This window comes from Globicephala melas, chromosome 8, assembly GCF_963455315.2.
Source record: "Globicephala melas chromosome 8, mGloMel1.2, whole genome shotgun sequence".
Lineage (NCBI taxonomy): Eukaryota > Metazoa > Chordata > Mammalia > Artiodactyla > Delphinidae > Globicephala > Globicephala melas.
In genome coordinates this window covers 13,090,041-13,112,602 of record NC_083321.1, presented here as the reverse complement: position 1 = coordinate 13,112,602, position 22,562 = coordinate 13,090,041, and the positions used below count along the sequence as shown (strand labels likewise).

The 22,562-nt window shown below is 49.1% G+C and overlaps 1 protein-coding gene across 3 annotated transcripts in view; it reads left to right on the top strand.

The window, feature by feature from the left end:
- CSTPP1 (centriolar satellite-associated tubulin polyglutamylase complex regulator 1) overlaps window positions 1–22,562 on the top strand; it is a 186,159-nt gene that overhangs the window by 160,626 nt on the left and 2,971 nt on the right. For all 3 annotated transcript variants that reach the window (XM_030864524.2, XM_060304410.1, XM_060304411.1), the window contains 4 exons: window positions 2,527–2,611; window positions 19,101–19,186; window positions 21,158–21,353; window positions 22,026–22,135. In XM_030864524.2, coding sequence (XP_030720384.1) covers window positions 2,527–2,611; window positions 19,101–19,186; window positions 21,158–21,353; window positions 22,026–22,135 — 477 coding nt within the window. The remainder of the gene's footprint in view (window positions 1–2,526; window positions 2,612–19,100; window positions 19,187–21,157; window positions 21,354–22,025; window positions 22,136–22,562) is intronic.

The window sequence follows — 22,562 nt, the reverse complement described above, 5'->3', positions numbered from 1 at the left end:
TAGAGAGATTGAGCAGTTTGCCCAAGGTTGCATACCTGGGAAATTGCAGGGCCAAGATTTGCACCCAAGCCAGGGGGACAGGAGGAGGACAGCTCCCATTTGTTCATCAGTGTTTTGATTTTGGAACAACACTTAGTGCTCACCATTCTCCCAAATACCCACTGTACAACCCAGGAGTGTCTCCAAGTGGCAGATGCCTCTCCCTTGAAATTATCTGGCCTTGATATTATCCTACTTCTACTTTAATAGAACTGCTGTCTTCCACAATTAAACTGGCCAAAGTTGTTTATCTGCCTGCACTTCCCGTTCATCTCTTTATCTGACTATCTTCCTCACTTTACATTGGGGATAGTCAAGTTCCAGAAGTGGTGAACAGGATGTATTCTGTTTTTCTGATGTATTTAGTATTTCCAAGAACTGTTGTTGCATTGGAGAAGTACAAAATTATTTTTGTAAATCATTCTTCTACGCTTAGGAAGCAAGTATTTGAAGCACATGAGTTAGAATATCATCAAGAACCTAAAAGAGAGCTGAGGGTCTGGAAACCAGGAGGCTGAGATCTATTTCCAGCACTGTCTTTCTTGATTGAATAAGGGGGTCATACAACTCTCTTGGCTTCTCATTTTCCTTTACCCTGTTTGTCTTCCCGAGGATATCTTGTAGATAATTTGGGGGATAAATATGAATAACTGTGAAACACTTTGACCCCCCCCTAAGAATGGTATCAGATCCATCCACCAAATCTTAGCCTAGAAAAGCATTAATGGGGACTACCTTGTGGTCCAGTAGGTAAGACTCCAAGCTCCCAATGCAGGGGGCCTGGGTTCAATCCGTGGTCAGGGAACTAAGATCCCGCATGCATGCCACAACTAAGAAGCCCTCATGACGCAACTAAAGATCCCACATGCTGCAACTAAAGATCCCACATGCCACAATGAAGATCCCGCGTGCTGCAGCTAAGACTGGGTGCAGCCAAAATAAATAGATTAATTAATTAATTAATTTTAAGAAAGAAAGGAAAAAAAGCATTAATGATTCAAAGATAGAACTTTACTTTATTTAGTTCCTGCCAGAACTCACTTCTCTCTATACAGGGGGTTTTGAAGTGAGAATAAAGTGGGAACATATTAGATTCAGTGGCTTTTCTCTCTTTCGTCTTTCCTGTCCCTCACCCCAAGTCTGCGAGCCCACAAGTGGCTATTACTCCTTCCCTTGAAGAACAAAACCTCCTACTAGGCTGTGCCCTAGGTCAGGCGAGTGAGGAGAGGAAAGTGCACACCCCATTGTGGCCAAGACGAAGGCCGCAAAAGCCATCTTGATCCTTTGACCTACATTGACGCTGAGTCTGTCGCTTTGGTGTCCCTGACTTTGGCAGTGTGGTTAGTCTAACTCTATGCCCCCACCTTGAATTGAGCCTTGATGAAAAAGTAGTAGGAACCCAGGCCTGTCCCTGGGGATTTGGGGTTTTTATCTTGGAAACGCATCAACCAAACTATCAGGGCAGGAGATCTGGATGCCTGTGGCTTGAGCTAACTTAGGTCCAAAGAAACCCAGTGCCTGTGATCATCATCTTCATTCCCCAAATGTGGCCATGCCCTCTGGATTCCCTCCTCTCACTCATGCTCCCAGTTAGGATCTGGGATCCCAGTTGATCTCGCTTTACCATCAGCACGTCGTTCCATATTTGAAATGCTTCGGTATATGGAATACTTGTGGATGGCAGCTGCCTGACTGATCTAAAATCTCTTGGCTTTGGGACATGCAGTAACAAAACAACTTTTAAACACCAGTGTATTTCCTCTCCCTTGGCATTCTATAAACCCCCCTGAGATTTACCTCTCTGGGTTTTCTACTGGGTCACAGAGCCTCATCCTGGCTCATCTCTCCCAAAACACTGCTTCTGTATATCAGGAGTCACTTGGTTGCCTAGATTGTATATCTTGGACCTTGGTCTTGGCTTCCTAGAATAGGATGACCAGATTTGTGTGCAGCCATCCAAAAGGAGCCAGCCTGCACAGTACTGGATGACAGAGTAAGAAGGTCTGTGGGTTGCTGTGCTGTATTCTTCTCCTCCATACATTGCAAGACTGCATTTGTCTTAATACTGCTTGCAGATGTTCTGTGGATGGTCTCTGGGCATGTTGTGGTGAATGTTACCATGCCAGAGAATTTCAGCAAACTTAGCCAGCTCTGAAATGACTCATTCTTGTGGATTTTCATACATAAGAAGGCTAATGAAGGTACCCCTCTAATTCCCCCTTCTTACCCGACCATCTTTCAAACCAGTGAAGCTCCTTTGGCCAAAATGTTGTAGCTGGGTGCCTCCCATCCAGGAAAAACTTTGTAGAAATATTGATCTTAAAATCTCACCCTTGGAGGGTTAGTGGCTAATGCAGCCTTAACACTGACTCACCTTTAAAAGAGCAGATCTACTGAGAGTAGGTCTGAAAACCATGAAATGATCAAAAAGACAGCAGTGACTTCACATGCAGAGACCTAATGTGTTCCTATCCATTTCCATTCCAGATTTGCTGACCATGAGGGAATATCACTGCTTGCTGCAATTACTGTGCCCGGATTTCCCGCTGGAGCTCACTCAGAAAGCAGCCAGGTATGTCTCCTGGGCTTTTGAAGTCAACTCAGCCCCCTCTTTGGCCCAGGCTTCTGAGAGAAACCTGAACTGTATACAAACAAACATACCATTAGGGGAGAATGAAACTGACAGGGAAAAAACTGGCATTTGGAGAGGGGTCTATTTGGGATTTGCCCAAAAACATAATACTTTCTGCATTTCCAAATGGAAGCCAAATGATCTTTGGTGGTTTCTGCGGGGAGTTTTATGGTCTGCAGATAGAGTTGGGAGGCGGTGAGATGAAGAGGCAAACACACACACACACACACACACACACACACACACACACACACACACACACAGGCATGTACACAAAGAAATATCCCTAGAGGAAATTCTGAGAAAATATGGGGCAAGTTTGACAGCGACTTGTAATAAAGGGGGTTGAAGTTCGAGACTGGAAAACATGAAGGTGATAAAGCCCAATTGAGGGAGGGATAAATTGTATTACTTATGCTGAAAGAAGGTTTTCAAGATTAGTCCAGAACCAGGAAGACTTGGTAGAAATAGTTAGAACCCTCTAATTTCTGTGTTTGGTTTCACTGTCATTCACATTTTTTAACCAGATGAGGTCGTTGGGCTATGCCTCAGTTAACTTTTACTTATTTAACTGAAAACCTGAGCTAAGGCAGCAAGTGGAAGTATAGCAAAAATCTTGTTTTCTGAAAAATGCCAGAGCAGAGGATTTTTAGGAAAATACTCTGTATTATATCATACATGACAGATACGTGTCATTAGACATTTGTCCAGATCCATAGAATGTACAACACCAAGAGTGAATCGTAAATCTAAACTGTGGACTTTGGGTGATGATGTCTCAATGTAGGTTCAACGATTGTAACAAAGGTACCATTGGTGGGGGATGTTGATCTGGGGGAGGCTGAGCACGTGTGGAGGCAGGAGGTATATGGGAAATCCCTGCACCTTCCCCTCAATTTCACTGTGAACCTAAAACTGCTCTAAAAAAGTAAAATCTAAATAATAATTTTTTAAATGCCCAGCTTCCCTAAATCAGTCAAGTATATTTACAGAGTAGAGTTGACTAGTGAACAGGGAGGGGCTTAGGGGCACCGACCCTCTGTGCAGTGGAAAATCCAAGTATAACTTACAGTCAGCTCTCCATATACACAGTACCTCCATATACATGGCTCTGCATCCGTGGGTTTAGCACCTGTGGGTTCAACCAACCGCAGATTGCGTATTTGCTATTGAAAAAAAATCCACATATAAGTGGACCTGTGTAGTTGAAACCCAGGTTGTTCAAGTGTCAACTGTATATTCACGTCCATCACCACAGTCAGTTTTAGAGCATTTTAACTACCCCACCAAGAAATCCAGCACCTCTTAGCCATTACTCCCCAATCCCCCCATCCTCCCTAGCTCTAGACAACCACACTCTGTCTCTATATATTTGCCTATTCTAGACATTTAAAATAAATGGGATCGGGCTTCCCTGGTGGTGCAGTGGTTGAGGGTCCTCCTGCCGATGTAGGGGACGCGGGTTCGTGCCCCGGTCCGGGAAGATCCCACGTGTCGCGGAGCGGCTGGGCCCGTGAGCCATGGCCGCTGAGCCTGCGCGTCCGGAGCCTGTGCTCCGTAACAGGAGAGGCCACAACAGTGAGAGGCCCCCGTACCGCAAAACAAACAAACATACAAAAAAAATAATAAATAAATGGGATCATATGATATATGGTGGTCCTTTGTGACTGGTTTCTTTCACTTAGCCTTATGTTTTCAAGGTCCATCCACATTGTAGCAGGTCTCAGTACTTCCTTTCATCAAATATTTCTTGATTGCCAATTTTGTGCCAGGATCTATTCTGCATATTAGGGGTACAGTGATGAATAAGATATAGTTCCTGCCCCTCAAGGAGCTTGCCATTTGATTTAGAAGTGGATCCCTTGGGTACCGATCACGGCCTGCCACCACTTTGTGTCACATCACCTTGGTTTCTGTCACTGCACAGCAGCCTCCGTCCTCCTGTCCCACTCCTGAAAGGTAGCGGGCGAGTGTGAGGGTGAGCCTTCTGTATGATTTTCAACTCCACCAGCCCCGTTTTTGCATTTGCCCCACCCATCTCCCAGACCCTTCCAAACAATCTGATGTGTGTAAGCATGGCAAGATTAGACTAGAAGGAATAGAACCCTCTAAGATCCACAGATTCGTACAATTATTGATACCAAGGGGCTTCTGGAGTGGCATTCCCCTAGCTGTGTCAGAAGCTTACCTCCTCCTCAAGAGGCCTACTGTTCAATAGAAACTTCAGACCTTTCCATTTGAGGAAGAGGAAGCAAGGTAACCAGTCCATGTCAATAGCAGGGAATGTGAGAGGATGATGGGGATGCCAGTATCAACAACAGAAGGGCCCCAGGTGAGCCTCAGGATACTGGCTACAAAATTAGAGATGAACTCGGGACTCAGGCTTTTGTGTCAACCCTGCCTCCCCAGTGCCCTGCTTTCCTCACTCCACTCCAGCTGGTATGTGTGTGGAAAAATTGCATACATCCCAGAAAGTGCCCTCTGATTGTTTAAGCTATTCTCATCTTGTCCTGAAGGTCAGGATCCCAACTTCCTCACACACAAACCCACGCTTCTGACCAGAACTGCAAATGGGGGTGGTTAGGCCTCCAAGGCAGTTACTCTAGCTGGAAGAGGCACTGCCCTCTCCTGTCTCACTGCTGGTCTCACTGTATTCATGGCCCTGAGGTCTGGGGACAGGCCGCAGGAGGAGGCTCCAGTCTCTGATGCTGTGCACGTAAAAGAATGTAATCCACAGGCAGCTGTACGCCAGAGCCTGTTCAGCGGCAGAGCAGCTCCACATGCGCCTGACTTATGTGCGGCCAGCACCGTGGCCAGGCCCCGGAGCGGCAGGTGTGAGCCGGAAACAGGAGAGCAAAGAGCAAATAGACTCCATGACAGCGCCCAGCCAGAGATCCCCTCCACCGCACACACTCCTGCAGCAGTGGGAGTCGTTAAGTAATTTTATCCCTAAGTGGTCACCATAGCTTCTCCGTCTCCAAGGACTGGGAGGCTTTCCTGACGGTGAAGAACATTCAACTAGAGCCAGAATTCTTGAGTTCAAACCCTGGTTCCACAATTTACCAGCTTGTGCCCTTGGGAAAGTTATTTAATTTCTTTGAGCCTCAGTTTCCTCATTTGTAAAGTGGGAATAATCGAAGAAGCATATAATGTGCTTAAAATAATGCCTGGCACAGAGCAATGTTAGAAGCAGTGGTATTAACCTTGACCTTTAAGAGCACAGGCATCATAGGGTTAGAAAGACCTGGGTGTACACACCACCTGTGCTCTATTAACTGGATGACCTTGAGGATCTCTCTTAACTTCTACAAGCCCTGTTCCCCTATCTGTAAAATGGGGCTAATAATAATAACTAACTCAGGGCGGTTGTAAGATTTCAACAAAAAATTATATGTAAATTGCTTAGCACATTATATAATCCAATAAATAATAATTTCTGCTGTTAAAATAATGCTAGTATTATTGTTATTACCAGATTTTTTTAAATAAGTGAGAAGTCAGACATAGAGAGCAGATTTGTGGTTGCCAAGAGGGAGCGGGGGAGGGAGAGGGATGGACTGGGAGATTGGGGTTAGTAGATGCAAACTATCACATTTATTTATTTGTTTGGTTGGTTTTATTTATTTATTTATTTTTTTGGCTGCATTGGGTCTTCATTGGCTTTGGGCTTTCTGCATTGGGCTTTCTCTAGTTGCGGCGAGCCAGGGCTACTCTTTTTTTTTTTTTTTTGCGGTACGCGGGCCTCTCACTGTTGTGGCCTCTCCCGTTGCGGAGCACAGGCTCCGGACGCGCAGGCTCAGCGGCCATGGCTCACGGGCCCAGCCGCTCCGCGGCATGTGGGATCTTCCCAGACCGGGGCACGAACCCACGTCCCCTGCATCGGCAGGCGGACTCTCAACCATTCTACCACCAGGGAAGCCCCGGGGCTACTCTTCATTGCGGTGCGTGGGCTTCTCATTCCGGTGGCTTCTCTTGTTGCGGAACACGGGCTCTAGGCGCACAGGCTTCAGTAGTATGCAGCACACGGGCTCAGTAGTTGTGGCACGTGGGCCCTAGAGTGCACAGCCTTCAGTAGTTGCGGCATGTGGGCTCAGTAGTTGTGGCACACGAGCTTGGTTGCTCTGTGGCATGTGGGATCTTCCCGGACCAGGGATCGAACCCATGTCCCCTGCATTGGCAGGCAGATTCTTAAACACTGACCCACCAGGGAAGTCCCAAACTATTACATTTAGAATAGATAAGTAACGAGGTCCTACTGTATAGTGCAGGGAACTATATCCAACCTCCTGGGATAAACCATAGTGGAAAAAAATATTAAAAAAGAATGTATGTATGTGTATAACAGTCACTTTGCTGTACAGCAGAAATTAGCACAACACTGTAAATGAACTATACTTCAATTAAAAAATTAAATAAGTGAGAAGTTCCTGGGTTCCCTAAGGCAGTGGTTTCTGGCCTTTTTTCCCTTCACAAAGTTCAGAAAATAATATATAACAAAAAGTAGGGTAAAGACAGGACTGCCTGTGTCTCCTCCCTCCTGGGCCGGGGGGACCATCACACCTGTAACCCATTCAAGGCCCAAATGACACAGGGGTGGGAAGCTTCCCTCCAAGGGTGAAGATTTAAAGCAGTGGTTCTCCAACTTGAGTGTGAATCAGAATCACCTGCAGGACTTACTAAACCGCGATGGCCCAGCCCCATGCTCAGAGTTCAGTGGGTCTGAGGTGGGGCTCAAGAATCCATATACCTTATAGGTTCTTAGGTGATGCTCATGGTCTGGGACCACACTTTGAGAACCACTTTAGAGCACTGCATGCCAACCTCTTTCTGGCATTTTAGAATGGATTGCATTAAAAGGAATTGCTTTTCCTTCTCACTCTTGTCATCTGAAACACTAACTCACTTCTCCCTCACTTAAAGCCAGATTTCCTAGTGAGTAATATATGTTTAACAGGAAAAGCTCTTTTATCATGGTTATATGCTGACTACATATAGTGCTTCAAAAGCACATAAACTCCTCTAAGGAACCTAGTTTTAGACCTAACAAGTCACCTCCATTTCAGAGAGTCATTTTTCAGCTGGTCCCTGTATCACAAAGGTTGAATGGCCTAATGGTGTAGGACTCAGGTGCTGGAGCCAGACAGCCCTGGGTTCAAATCTCACTTCCTTCACTCATAGGCTTGTGACCTTGAGCAACTCCTCTGAGCCTCAATTTCTTCATCTTTAAAATGGAAATATAATAGCACCTGCCTCATAGAGTGTTTTTAGGATTTAATGAGATAATGCATGTAAAATACCTGTCACAAAGTCTTTTTTTGTTTGTTTTGTTTTGTTTTTTTGGCCGCACTGCGTGGCTTGTGGGATTTTAGTTCCCCAAACAGGGATTGAACCCGTGCCCTTGGCAGTGAGAGCACAGAGTCCTAACCACTGGACCGCCAGGGAATTCCCTTACCTATTATTTATTTATTTATTTATTTATTTATTTAGGCTGCATTATTTAGGCTGCATCAGGCCTTAGTTGCGGCACGCAGGATCTTTCGTTCTAGCATGCGAGCTCTTTGTTGCGGTACTCAGGCCTTTCTCTAGTTGTGGTGCGTGGGCTTGCTAGTTGTGGCTCATGGGCTCAGCTGCCCCATGGCATGTGGGATCTTCATTCCCCGACCATGGATCAAACCAGCGTCCCCTGCATTGCAAGATGGATTCTTAGCCACTGGACCACCAGGAAAATCCCTCCCTTACCTATTTTTAAAGAATATAATTATAATTAGTAAGTGGGGAGTGATACTTCATTCCTATATTCATTTTTCAAATGTTTACTGAGCATCTACCCTCTGCCAGACCTCATGCCATGCCCTGAAGATACAGCTTTATGCTCTCTTGATGTCTTTCTTTATGCTTCTCCTCTGCAATATCATCCTGCATAGATCTCCTCCCCAGATCTGACCTGCCATCTGACAGTGTCACTGTTGCCCCAAAGGTCTTTCACCTAAACAGACTATCCTTTCCCTCCCCATTCTTTCATTTACCAAATATTTATTGAGTGCCTGTTATATTGCCAGTCGTGCTTGTGGAGGGGCTATGACAATGTTGCTCCAGCCCTGGAAGAACTTACAAACTGACAGAGCAGCAGACATTAAATAAACGAAGAGCTAAGTGCTATAGGAACATATAAACAGGATACCCAGCCTAACCTGGGGAATCATGAAAAACTTGTCCATAAAACAGAGATGTTGAACCTGAGACCTGAAGGATTAATAAGAGATGAATTTGCCCTATCAACTACTAGGACTGATTATAAGGCCATCATAATGCCAACTAAAAATTTGGAACTTGCCATCTGCCTTTACAAGGATTAAGCCACTACAGCCGCTGACCTTCAACACACCCTGAGTGGGATTCAGAGTGAAGATCAGGAATGAAGTGCTCTGTGCTCTGGGGAAAAATGGCGGAACAGGCCTTCAGATAGTTAGATTTTTTTTTTTTTTTTGGCCATGCTGCATGTGGGATCTTCCCCAACCAGGGATCAAACCCATGCCCCCTGCAGTGGAAGCGCAGAGTCTTAACCACTGGACCGCCAGGGAAGTCCCAGATAGTTAGATATTTTCAAGGGAAGATTTTACGAGCCCAATTCTTGCATCTCCTCATACCTGAAAAGGCATTAAAATCATTAATGGAGACACCTGCTCCTCGTGACCAGCAGTAAACTTCACAAGACTAACGACAGCCTTCTGCAAAAATGTGTGCTGGATTGCATGTACGTCCCCTTCACCAAAATCACATATATACCGACCTTCCCCCCTACCTCTCCAGAGCAGTTTCTCAGAGCTATCTGATATGCTATCTCCCAGGCCGTAGTCCTCATTTTGCCCCAAATAAAACTTAACTCAAAACTCTCACGTTGTGCATGTTTTTTTCAGTCGACAGTTTATCCACATAGGATAAAATAAAATTAGCTCCCTACTTCAGACCATATTCAGAAGTCAATTTCACATAGATTACAGACCTAAGTGTAAAATGCAAAACCATAATACTCTTAAAAGAGATTAGGAGAAAATATTTTTATGGCCACCAGGTAGTTAAAAAATTCTAAAAACAAGATAAAAATTCTTAAAGCCCAAGCCCAGTGGACAAGGTTGATAAACTGACCACAAGCAGAATTGCATTCACTTATTCAATCATTCAGCCAGTGTTCATGGAGAGTGCCTGTTCTGTGCCAGGCACTCTTCCAGGTGCTGAGGACAGAGCAGTGAACAAAACCAAGCCCCTGCCCTCGTGGAGCTGACATTCTAGAGAAAGGGGAAGTATCTGCTAGGAAGCACGAATTCCCTGATGGCAAAGTGAACCCTAGCCACAGCGATGCAAGTGTTGAACCCTAACCCGCAGGACTACCGGAGAATTAAGATTAAAATTTTCTATTCAACAAAAGATGCTGTAAACAAAGTTGAAAGACAAGCCAGTGACTAGAAGATATTTATTACATATGTAACTAACAACAGATTAGTCTGCAGAGTTTTTTAGTCTCAAGAATGGTTTATGGGGGACTTCCCTGGTGGTCCAGTGGCTAAGACTCCGCGCTCCCAATGCAGGGGGACTGGGTTTGATCCCTGGTCAGAGAACTAGATCCCACATGCCACAACTAAAGATCCTGCACACCACAACTACAAAGATCCCGCATGCCGCAACGAAGATTCTGCACGCGGCAATGAAGATCCTGTGTGCAGGAACTAAGTTTAAGACCTGGTGCAGCCCAGCCAAATAAACAAATAAATTAAATAAATATTTTTTTAAAAAAAGAGTTAAAAGCTATTAAAAAAAAAGAATTGCTTATGAAGAACTCCTACAAATTAATAAGAAAAAGATGAAGAACCTCAGTAGAAAAACAGTCCAAAGATACAAACAGATAATATATAGAAGAGAAAACCCTAACAATTAATAAACATTTGGGCATATCTTCATGGCCAAACTCACTGGTATCAAGGAAATGCCAATTAAATTGAGATACCACTTCACAGTCATCAAATGGGCAAAAATTTTAAAGTGAGATAATACAAGTATTGGTGAGAATGTGGGACAGTGGGAACTCTCCTAAACTGCTAGTGGTAGTGTAAATTGGTATAATCACTTTGAAGCAATTTGGGCACATCTTAAAAAGTTCAAGACGTGTGCCTGGTTATAAGGAGACATGCAGCATTATTTGTAATCGCTACCAATGGAACCCTCTGCCCGTCCCTATGCAGTAGAAAGGACAAAGTGTGCTATCTCCATTCTGTGGAAATCTATAGAGCAGCTGAAATGAATGCAGGGAGATATATATGCATCAGCACTGATAAATCTCAAAATGTCAAGTTACCAAATGATGCATAGAGTCTGAGAACAAGCAAAACAAAGTTATATAATATTTTAACAATGTAGACATTTGTGTGAGTTCATATAGTATGGAAACATGGGAGGGATGCCAAGCCCAAGTTTAAATGAATGAATGCTAAGCCCTCAAGCCCCAGTGACGATCTCTGAGGAGGAAGGTAGAGGAAGGGGATGAGGGAGGGTGTCCAGGTGTCCAGGTGTTTTAATCTATATGTGTAATATTTTACAAAGCTTTTAAACATTGAAGCAAGGGTGGCAAAATGTGAAGTTTTGATGAAGTTAGCTAGTGGGTATACAAATGTTTGTTATGTTAGTCTGTGTAATTTTTTTGACGTTTTAAATATTTTATTTAAAGTGAAAAGGGGACTTCCCTGGTGGCGCAGTGGTTAAGAATCCTCCTGCCAATGCAGGGGACACAGGTTCGAGCCATGGTCCGGGAAGATCCCACATGCCGCAGAGCAACTAAGCCTGTGCACCACAACTACTGAGCCTGCACTCTAGAGCCCGCGAGCCACAACTACTGAGCCCACATGCCTAGAGCCCGTGCTCCACAACAAGAGAAGCCACCGCAATGAGAAGCCCGTGCACCACAACGAAGAGTAGCCCCCACTCACCGCAACTAGAGAAAGCCCGGGCACAGCAACAAAGACCCAATGCAGCCAAAAAAGTAAAAAATAAAGTGAAAAGCGTGGGTAGGATTTAGGGAGGGAGCAGGGAGAGGGAAAGGCCGTCTAGGGAAAGTAAGCAGCCTGGAAAGAAGCCCCTCTTTCTCCAGTGAGGACCTAGGGGAACTGGGGAGTCAGTGGGCCTGGAGTTTGAGGAGTTTGGGGACTGGGAGAAGAGAGGGCCTCACAGGCCATGCACTGGATTTGGGTTTTTATCCTAAGATCATGGAACATTCCCCCACCCCCACCGTCTGTAAAGCTTCTTGGGAGAGACAAGGATAATGGAGCTGAAGTGGCCAAGCGGGGCCTTCACGGTGTCTGCAGGGAAGAAGCAGTATCCGGGCCTAAGCCTCCAGCCCTCCTGGGGGCCACGGCTCTACACCAAGGGTGGGAGGAGGGACAGCGCCACCGGCAGGAGGTGTTATTGCCACTTCTTACTGGAAGCAGCTGCAGTGGCCTGGGAACTGTGGTTAGCGTCAGAGGGGCCTGTGTTTGAATTACAGCTCTTTTGCTTCTGCCTTGAGACCTGGTCAGGTTTCTGAACCTCCATGTTCGCGGTAAAGATATCCACCGATCTCACCTCATAGGATTAACGTGAGAAGAAAATGCAATGACAGATGTATGGCGCTGACCAAGTAAGGCCTTAACGAATACCGTGTTGCTGTAGTTGTTGCTGCTTCCCACACTCTCTGGATCCAGCTTCTCAGGCACCACAGGGCAGGTGGGATTGGGACCCCCTGGAGATGCAGGCCAGAGCCCAGGGAGAGCCATGACCTGGACACCCCATGCTGCTCTGAGGGCCTGAACTTGGAGGCAGCTTGTGAGGCACAGGGGTGCCTCCGACACAGTCCAGAAGAGGGGCAACCCTGAGGAAGTGTCACAGGAAACCCTGACACCACCTGGAGAAGGTGGCCAGGGTGTAGTTTCATCCTCACTCATGGCCCTGACTTTAAGACATAGTCCACAGAGGTGTCCCGGGATCCCAGACAGACTCGGAGACACGCTTCAGCTGCACCCATGAAAGACGCTGCTCATGTGACCTCCCAAAGGAAGTGCAGTCATGGAAGCGTTCCTCCTGGCCCTGGCTTTGGCCTGGCTTCCCCCAAAAGTGGACTTGAAACAGGATAGCTAGCTCCCGCCTGAGAGCCTCTGCCCTGCCGGGCGCTGGCAGCACCTACTTCCTCTGAGCTATATTTTCATTTGCTATTTTGAGCCCTTCCATCACCTGAAACCAGCTAGAACACTTATTGGTAGCAGCTCACACTTATTTTGAGTGATTACTCGTATATAATAATACAATAGGCACAGTATATCACCATGTTGAGTCTTCACAAGAATCCCGTGAAAGAGGAACTATAATCATCCCCTCTTTACAGATAAGGAAACGGAAACTCCAGGAGAAAACATAACTCGCCCAAGAAAAGGTAACTTGGCCAGTCGGTTCTAGAGCTGGGATTTGATCCCAGGACCGCTAACCCGGAACTGCACACACACAAAAAAAAACAGGTACAGCTCATGCCACTAGACCAGAGATACTGACCCTTAAGGGGGAATAGGAAGCTGGTAAGTCAGTAGGTTCGGACTGAAAGCTGTTTGCTTCCTTGGCACCCACTTAACTCCAGCCAGCCAGCCCATCCCAGCTGTTGGAAGTCAGCATGGGAGTGAGAGCACGGCCAGCCCCCTTGGGAGTAGCTCAGACCCTGCCAAGTGCTCTTTCTCCATTCCAGTCGCTGCCCTGGACTCCACCCTTCACATGGTTCTGCTCAGAGCCAACCTGAGCTAGAGTGCCTTTACTTGTCCCCGGAGTTCCTCTCTCTAGCCCTGAGGCCTGGCCGGCAGGGATTCCTCCACGATCCAGTGGATGTGCACAGACTCTCGTTGGCAGCAGCTTCCTGCTGGCTCCACTTCAAAGCAGGGGCGGCCTGTCTCCTGCAGGTGTCAGAGGCAGCCGGCAGGCCAGCAGGAGGCCTCTGGCAGGAAGGGGTTTTGAGCCAACTGCCGTCAACTGGAAAACAGCACACGTGGATGACCTGTCTTCAAGAAACTCCTCTTGAGCCCTCGGGGGCTGGTGACAAGTTTGAGTTCAGGGTGGAGCAGCTGTGGGTGGGTTGTAGGGCCTACAGCCTGGGGTTGGCCCTGTCACCAAAGGCAAAGACAGACCTGTAGCCCCGTGCCTGCCTTTTCCCACAGTTCTGCCAAGACTCCAATGCCAGATGCCCAGAACTTTTATGGGTCAGAGCATCAGTCTGGAGATGGACAATGCAGCATATGATGTTTCTAAAAGCACCTTTTTGTAAGTCTTTCAGACTTTTCTGCAGCGATGGTCCTCTGAACAGCAACCTTTCCCCCCAGCAGAACCCGCATTAACAGGAGAAGCTGTTAGTTCTGTCCACCCTTGGGATGACACTCTCTCAGGGCTAGAAGGAGCTCTTTCATACTTTCGGGAAGTATTCTGCTTGAATATCTCCAGCAACAAGCAGCTCACTCCCTCACAAAGCAGCCATAATCCCAGAGATGAGCATCTTCAAGTCTTCTAGAGCCAAACTCTAGACCCCTGTGACATCTCCCTCAGAGGCAGCCCTTCAAGAGTCGGGCCTCGGCCTCACTTCCTCCTTCATCTTCTCTTCCAGGCTAAAGGAGCTAAAGGCAGTCATCTGTCTGATATCCTGGTGTGCAGACTCCACCACTCTGACCTCCCTATTCCATGACTCTAGTTTATTCCCCTTAAATGGACTGTCCAGAGCTGGATGTAGGATCCAGATGTCGCCTTGCCAGGGAAAGAGAAGAGGGAATACCGCAGCCTCTCGTAGTCATTTGTTCATGCTTTCCTTCATGCAACAAATACTTACCGAGTGCCTACTGTGTGCCCTGCACCACACTGGCGCTTGAATCAGGCAGCGAACAGAGAGACAGAGGTGTAACTTGGTGGATCTTATAGTCCTGGGGCAAAGACAGACACGAACAGTGTGAGGGGGTCACAGAGAACTGTGGAAGCCAGAGCAGGGAGGCCTACCCTCGCCTTCCCAAAGGGGTGCTCTGTGGCTGCACCCCAAAGAGTGAGGCGGCATCAATCAGGTCGGTGAGGAGAAGGGCATGGGGGGCAGGAGGAAGGAAGAACTGAAGCATCTGTGTGGCTGGAACATCGTGAGGGACCCTGCCTGGGGCCTCCGATGAGTCTAGAAAGGTGAGCGGAGGCAGAGGGCAGGTCATGCAGGCTCATAAGCCAGGATAAGGCTGGGAGACTTTGCTCTAAGGGCAATGGGAAGCCCAGGAAGGGTTTCAAACAGAGTTGTAAGATGGTCAAATTCACGTTTGGAAGATCCTTCTGACCACAGTATGGACACTCAATTAGAAGCAGGCAAGAGTGTTGCAGAAAACTGGGTAGGAGGTCGTTCCGTTGTCCAGGAAGCAGAGGTGGAGGTGGGCGTTGGATGGGGGCTGTGGAAATGTAAAGAAGTAGACAGATGCAAGAGAAATGTCCAGAAGAGGACTGATAGGACTCGGTGACTGACTGATGTGGGGCAGGCAAGGAGGGGAGTTTCCAGGATGTCAGGAGGACTCCATTTTCTGGCTGAGCAGAGGAGCGTTGCTGTTAATGGCAGCTGAGATCCAATCGGCTTCTCGGGCAGCCAGTCTCATTGCTTGCAATCAAGAAAACCCCTCAGTCCCAGGCACAGGTGCTGCCGGGATCCCAGCCACCTGTCCCTCAGAAAGAAAGCCCCTGCTGCCCGTGTGCCTCCCCCAGCTAGCCTGCTGGTGCCTCCTGACCAATCTGAGTCTCAGCCCACCGGGGAGCAGGGGCCAAAACCAGAGCACACGCAGGGTCGCCCCGCTCCCACGGAGACCGCTGCCACCCTCTCAAGAGAGGGAGCTACCGTTCCTAGTCAAGAATGGCTACCCACAGAAAGCTGCAGCCGGGCCGGGGCTGGAAGGGCGGGCCCTGCTTGCAGCTGCCAGTCCTGGCTGCGGCTGGGAGAGGAAGATGCTTATGGCAATTGGCTGGAAGCCCTGGCGTGGCAGGGCCTGTCTCAGGAGCATGACGATCAGCAAGAATTACAACTTCTGGAATTAAACAGTGGTGATGATTGTGCAAGTCTGTGAATATACTAAAAAATACTGTACACTTTTGTGTGTGTGTGTGTGTGTGTGTGTGTGTGGTACGCGGACCTCTCGCTGTTGTGGCCTCTCCCGTTGCGGAGCACAGGCTCCGGACACGCAGGCTCAGCGGCCATGGCTCACGGGCCCAGCCGCTCCGCAGCATGTGGGATCTTCCCGGACCGGGGCACGAACTCGTGTCTCCTGCATCGGCAGGCAGACTCTCAACCACTGCGCCACCAGGGAAGCCCCACTGTATACTTTTAAAGGGTGAATTTTATGGTATTTGAATTATATTGCAATACAGATCTTCCTCGAGTTTCAATGGGGTTATGTCCTGATAAACCTGTTGTAAGTTGAAAATATCAAAAGTCAAAAATGCGTTTTTACGCCTAACCTACCAAAGATCATAGCTTAGCCCAGCCTACCTTAAATGTGCTCAGAACACTTACATCAGCCTACAGTTGAACAAAATCATCTAACACAAAGCCTATTTTATAATAAAGTGTTGAATCTCTTATGTAATTGATTGAACACTGTACTGAAAGTGAGAAACAGAATGGTAGTCTGGTACAGAATGGCTGTCTGTGTCCACCCTGGTGACCGTGTAGCCGACCGGGAGCTGCCACCGCCCAGCATCACGAGGGAGTATGTCCTGCGCATCACTAGGCCAGGGAAAGATCAAGATTTAAAATTCAAAACATGGTTTCTACCAAATTCGTCTTGCTTTCACACCATTGTAAAGTCAAAAAACCTAAGTTGGGGCTTCCCTGGTGGCGCAGTGGTTGAGAGTCTGCCTGCCGATGCAGGAGACACGAGTTCGTGCCCCGGTCCGGGAAGATCCCACATGCCGCGGAGCGGCTGGGCCCGTGAGCCATGGCCGCTGAGCCTGTGCGTCCGGAGCCTGTGCTCCGCAACGGGAGAGGCCACAACAGTGAGAGGCCCGCGTACCGCAAAAAAAAAAACCTAAGTTGAACCATCGTAAGTCGGGGACCATCTGTATGAAATGAATGAATAAATAGGTAAAGAGAGAAATTGTAAATGGACGTAACTGCTATAAACAGGAGCACCAGGTCCCGGTTGATGATAAACCAAGAGGAGCCATGCAACACCTTCAAAGGCTTTGGTTCCCTTCGTGGTTTCCTGCTTGGGGGTGTTCTCAGCCCGGCACTCTTCCCTAGCAATTAACTTCAGGCCATTCGGGTTCTCAGCTGTCCTGGGAGTGGGGCAGGAAGGAGACGTCACTGCCTTCTCTCCTCTGGGGCCTTTCCTTCCCTGTGAGCCTGGGAAGGAACGATTTGGAGGTGCTGGTGGCTCCTCCTCCCTGGGGCTCTGGGAGAGCTCACTCTTCCTCTGTAGTTTGGGTGTCTCTGTCACCCAGTCCCTACTACCTGCCCTCTCTCTACCTCTCTCTCCCGATCCAGATATCAGAATCTGGGCTTTGTGCCCCCTCTCTTCCCTTTCGCCTGCCTGAGGTTCTGAGAAACGGGGTAACTACTTAGCCAACGGCTCAACGCTTGGGCCCAGGAGCCTCTGCCGGAGAGACCAGGACGCCCTCCTGTGGCCGTTGGCAGCATTGCGTCCTCCCACTCTGGCCTTGAATTTTTTTCCAGCTGGAATTTTAATGTTGAATTCTGGTAGTTGAGGCAGCTTTTGTCTTCCCCAGGAGATACATGAGAAACAGTTAAGGCCCTAAGATATAGGTGAGAAGAAAAAAGATAAGTTAGGAAGCTAATAGACTAAGAATTAAAGTGCAAGTGTTCATATTCTGTATCTTTATTTTAAAAGAGGCAGTGAGACCTAGTAGAAAGTAAGTACATGACGTGTAGAGCAAATTCACCAGCTGTGCGACCTCAGCAAGCTGACTGCTCTGAGACTTAATCTCTTCACCTGTAAAATGGGAATAATCAACAAGACCTACCTCATAGGATTGTTGTGGGATAAATTTTAATTAATATAAGTAAAATACCTTATACCGTGCCTGCCATGAAGTAAGTACTCAGTCAATATGGCCTGTTTCTATCGTTACCATTATTACAACTGAAGACTAGAGGTAGGAACCATTGCTTTCTTCGGGGAGACCTGAAACCAGGGCAGCTGCCTGGCACAATTCCAGGGGCACTGCTCACATTATATTCTCTCTAAAGCCCCTTCCCCAGAGGTGAGCAATACCTGCTCTCTCTGGAGCTGATCCGGTTGCCAGTCTGGGGATTCTCGGACCCAGGGAGGTGGAGAGAGAATTAGAAAAATGCACGAGAGAGCAAAATAAAAGGTTTTTTGTTTTTAAAGGAAAGATAGGGCCCAGTCAAAAACAGATGGGGAGGTGGGGGCGGGTATTTCCCTGGTGGTCCAGTGGTTAGGACTCTGTGCTTCCACTGCTGGGGGTGCGGGTTCGATCCCTGGTCGGGGAGCTAAGATCCCATATGCCACACAGCACAGCCAAAACAAAAAACAACAAAGAAAAGAAACAGATGGGGGGCCCAGCTTCCCATCAGCAGGTGAGTTTGGCACCCTGCCTGGCACATGGATGGAGTCCAGCGAGTGCTAACTTCCTTCTCTTCCTGTCCTGTCCAGTGAGGCCCTGAGCAGAGTATGAACGTGGCCTTGGTCTGAGCCCTTTAGTGGTCACATGGTTTTCTTCCTGCGAGGTGAGCGCGCAGGCGGAGGGGTAGAGAGAGCAGACAGCAGGAGGTGGCCAGCTTGTGAGAGCGAACGGCGTGCGTGGAGGACCCGCAGCGCCGCAGGATGGGGTGTGTTCTTGGACCCTCTCAAGTGCAGACCCCAAGCGGTACCCTCTGCTCTTTGTGCCAGCTGTGTCCCAGCACGGAGGTGCCTGTAGCCGTTCTGAAGGCCCTTGGTAGCCTATTAAATCTCAGTGCCACTTGCCAAGACCCCTTTAAACCTCTTGGCTGTTCTTTTTGCCTTTTCTGATCAGCTGTATTTATTCTGAACTAAATGGTCCTCACTGCAGGACAGAAGTGTTTACTCTTAAGGGTATGAAAAGGGGTCTTGGCTGCGTTGCAGCTGCACCCCCTCTCCTTGTCAGCACCCACCCACGTCCCATCCTCCAGCTGGTGCCACAGACACTGAAGCGGGAGCCTGCCTCCCGCTTCAGTTCAGTTTGGTGACAGAGTCCAAACGATGGAGAAGTGGCGTGACCGGGAGGACCTTGTCTGGGGGAGCCCTCTCCCCAGTGTCTTGCTGTCCCAAGGGAGACTGGATCCCCAGGGACAGCTTGCTCGAATGCTCCCCCAGACACACACGTACACGCATCCTCTCATATTTTCTCTCTCTTCCCCCCTCAGGATTGTGCTCATGGACGACGCCGTGGACTGCTTGATGTCTTTTTCAGATTTCCTTTTTGCCTTCCAGATCCAGTTTTACTACTCAGGTGAGAGTCTCCCAGGACCCCTGTGGCTCCTGTCAGGACCACGTGCCCTCTCCTACCCTGTTGCCCTTTCCATCGGTGTGCCCGGCGCGTGCACTTCTCCCCTCCTCCCTCCGTGGTGTGCTTCACAGCCGGTCACCCACCAGCAGGATGTCTAGTTCTTGCTGGTGGTCACAAGATTCAGTCTGCAGAGCCGACTCCCTCAGCCTCCTCAAGACATAGGAAACTGCAGTGCTTCCAGCCAGCAGCGCAACACATCAGTTTAAGTGATAATGACAGTAACGACAATACACACTATTGGAACAACACCCGATAAATTCACTGTCGAAAACTTACTGTGTGCCAGGCACAGCACTAAGCACCTTAATCCTTACAGCACCCCTGAGAGGTAGGTCCTTTAAGAGAGAAGCCGACAGAGGTAAAGCTGCCAGAGACACCGCGCTTCTGGGGGTGGAGCCCAGACCTGCAGAGGGCCCACTCCACAGCCAGTGCGCTCAGCCACTCTGCTGTGTCACTGTGATCGGGGGTCTCTCCCTGGGCCCTGACTCAGATACGTGAGCACACATTTTCCACCCACACAGCTTTCAATAAGCGCACGCCAGTCCTCTCTCACACTCCCACCCTGCTCCCCAGTGCTCACCAGCTGTGCCCTTAAATACCTTCTGGGCTCAGGTGGAATAAAAATAGATGAATGAACGCCAGTGCCCAGCAGCTCACACACAGCAACATCAAATGGAATGTTGGATTTAGAAACTGCTGGCTATGTCCATAAACAAACTTGTTTAAAACAGGCTATTCCAGTAAACAGAAGGCTGTCCTTGGAGCCTGGACGTGGCCTTCCTGCCAACGGGTGGCCCCAGCCAGCCCTGGCCTCACTCAGGCGCCACATTCTGTTTTCCTGATGGCGGCCCAAGGGCCTGGTCAGGCAGGGGCTGGAGCCTGGGGTCTCACCACCTGCTCTTAGCAGCTCCAGGTGTCCATTTCCCATTTCTCTGAAGTTTCTTGGGCCCTAGAGAAGGTGCAGCCACGTGTGGAGACCCTCTTCCCTTGGCTGCCTGTCAGGGCTCTCCTCACAGTGGTCCCAGGGTGGGGCAGCAGCGGGGAGATGGGCCATAAGTCTCTGCTTACCTACGAGGGCTCAGCTACTAGCATTTGAAAACGAATTCAAATGTTTAATAAATGAGCAGCTTGCAAGCTTTCTCTCCCACACTGGTATTCCCACCTGCTTTCTTGAGTCAGAGAGGCGTGTGGCTCACAAGATGGGCTTACCAGCAGGACTGTGCACACGTTCACCGTTCAAAAATTTTTTTTTTTTTTTTTTTTTTGCGGTACGCGGGCTTTTCACTGTTGTGGCCTCTCCCGTTGCGGAGCACAGGCTCAGGATGCGCAGGCTCAGTGGCCATGGCTCATGGGCCCAGCCGCTCCGCGGCATGTGGGATCTTCCCGGACCGGGGCACGAACCCGCGTCCCCTGCATCGGCAGGCGGACTCTCAACCACTGCGCCACCAGGGAAGCCCCTTTCAAAATTTTTCAGAAATATTTATAGCATTTTCTATGTGCCGGGCACAGTGCTAGGTGCTGAGACAGGAAGGCTGACAAGGCATGATCCAGGCCTTTATGCAAGATCTTCCATTCCAGCAAGGAGACAGAGTGAACAAGTAGTTACACAGAAAACCCCTCACTGGATAAGCACTACAGAGGAGTACAGGGTGCATGAAAGGATGTAACAGGGGGTCTCACCTGGTCTAGGAACAACTGCCAGAGGAGGGGACATTTGAGCTGAAACACATATTAGTGTCATCTCTCATGAGTGTAGTGGTCACATGAGGCCGAGGGCCCCTGCTCCCAGGACACTGTGCGCTGAGGACTGAGGCTGGTGTGGAGCTGAGCTAACACACAGAGAAGGGAGGGCACTGTGAGGGGACCAAGTGTGTCATCCCCGCCTGACCTGTGCCCCTCTACTCCTGTACCCAGAATTCCTGGAGAGCGTGGCTGCCATCTATCAGGACCTGCTGTCAGGCAAGAACCCCAATACGGTGATTGTGCCGACGTCATCCAGTGGGCAGCACCGCCAGCGGCCTACCTTGGGCGAGGCCAGCATGCTGGAGGGCGTGGAGGCGTCACTGTTCTACCAGTGCCTGGAGAACTTGTGTGACCGGCACAAGTACAGGTGAGAAATGGGCACGCAGACCCCACCTCAGCCCCAGGATTGCAGGCTCCTGGCCCAGAACAGACCTCCAGCAGGCTGTTCTGACTGGCCCAGGGCTTTTAGGCCCTTCATGGTCATAGTATAAATTAGAACAGTGCCATTTGCCCCCAGTCCAGGCTGTTGACTGAAAGTCTTCCCAGGTGGCTCACAGGAAGGATTGCTTTCACTTGGGCAAGAGCAGCTGTAGATGACCAACTTGGGCCCCTTCTCCTTGCCAGGAGATAGATTGGTCTTGACTTTTTAGAGAGAAGGAAAAAAATATTCACTGTGCGAGGAATTCACCCTACAGAAAGGGAGGGTTAAGCTGTCCTGTGTAGCACAAAGTCCCCTTGGGGACAGAGCAGCCAGTTTTGGTCTCCTCCAAGAGGAGGCCTTGCCCAGCGCCATTTCCCCGTTCCCCCACTCCCACCCCTGCCAGTGAAGCACCAGTTAGTGAACATGCCAGCCTTTCTGTTCACAGTCAAGGCCTTGCTTCTGGAGATCTGCTATACTCCCCGGGGTCTTAGGGCTCCCAGGGTAGGCAGATCCCTCGGTCTTGGCTTTGGGCATCCCCCTAAGCCTGAAGGTTTGGATGAAAAGATGGCACTCAGACTCACTAGTCTTTGCATTTGGCATCTGTATTCTCCCTTCTAGCTGCCCACCCCCAGCACTCGTCAAAGAGGTCCTAAGCAACGTTCAGAGACTGACCTTCTATGGATTCCTCGTGGCCCTCTCAAAGCATCATGGGATCAACCAAGCCCTAGGTAAGCCAGAGCTAGCTGTGGCCAGCCTCTCCTGCCCCTACAGTGTAAAGCCACATAGGAGCTGGCCCGTGTTGGTGGACAGAATCCCAAGGGGGAGGCAGCTTCACCATGTCTGCCTTGACTTCTCAGGGCCAGACTCTGAGGCCTAGGGAGCCAGAACATGCATAACACAAGATGTGCCCTCTGAGGCCTCTCACCCTCCCGTGGCCAGGGAGAGCCTTCCCCGCCCGAGGTCCTGCCCCAACATGAAGCAGCCTCTCCATGGCAGAGGCACGCCCAGCCCCTCCCATGGAACCCTCATTTCTGCTTTGGGGCGTGGCCTGCAGGTTGGGCAGACACAGGGCTATTTAATCAGTGGCTCTGGAGCTTATGTGTCAGAGGCACCTGAATCCCATCGGTAAACAGGGCAAAGGTGTGTCTGGGGAGA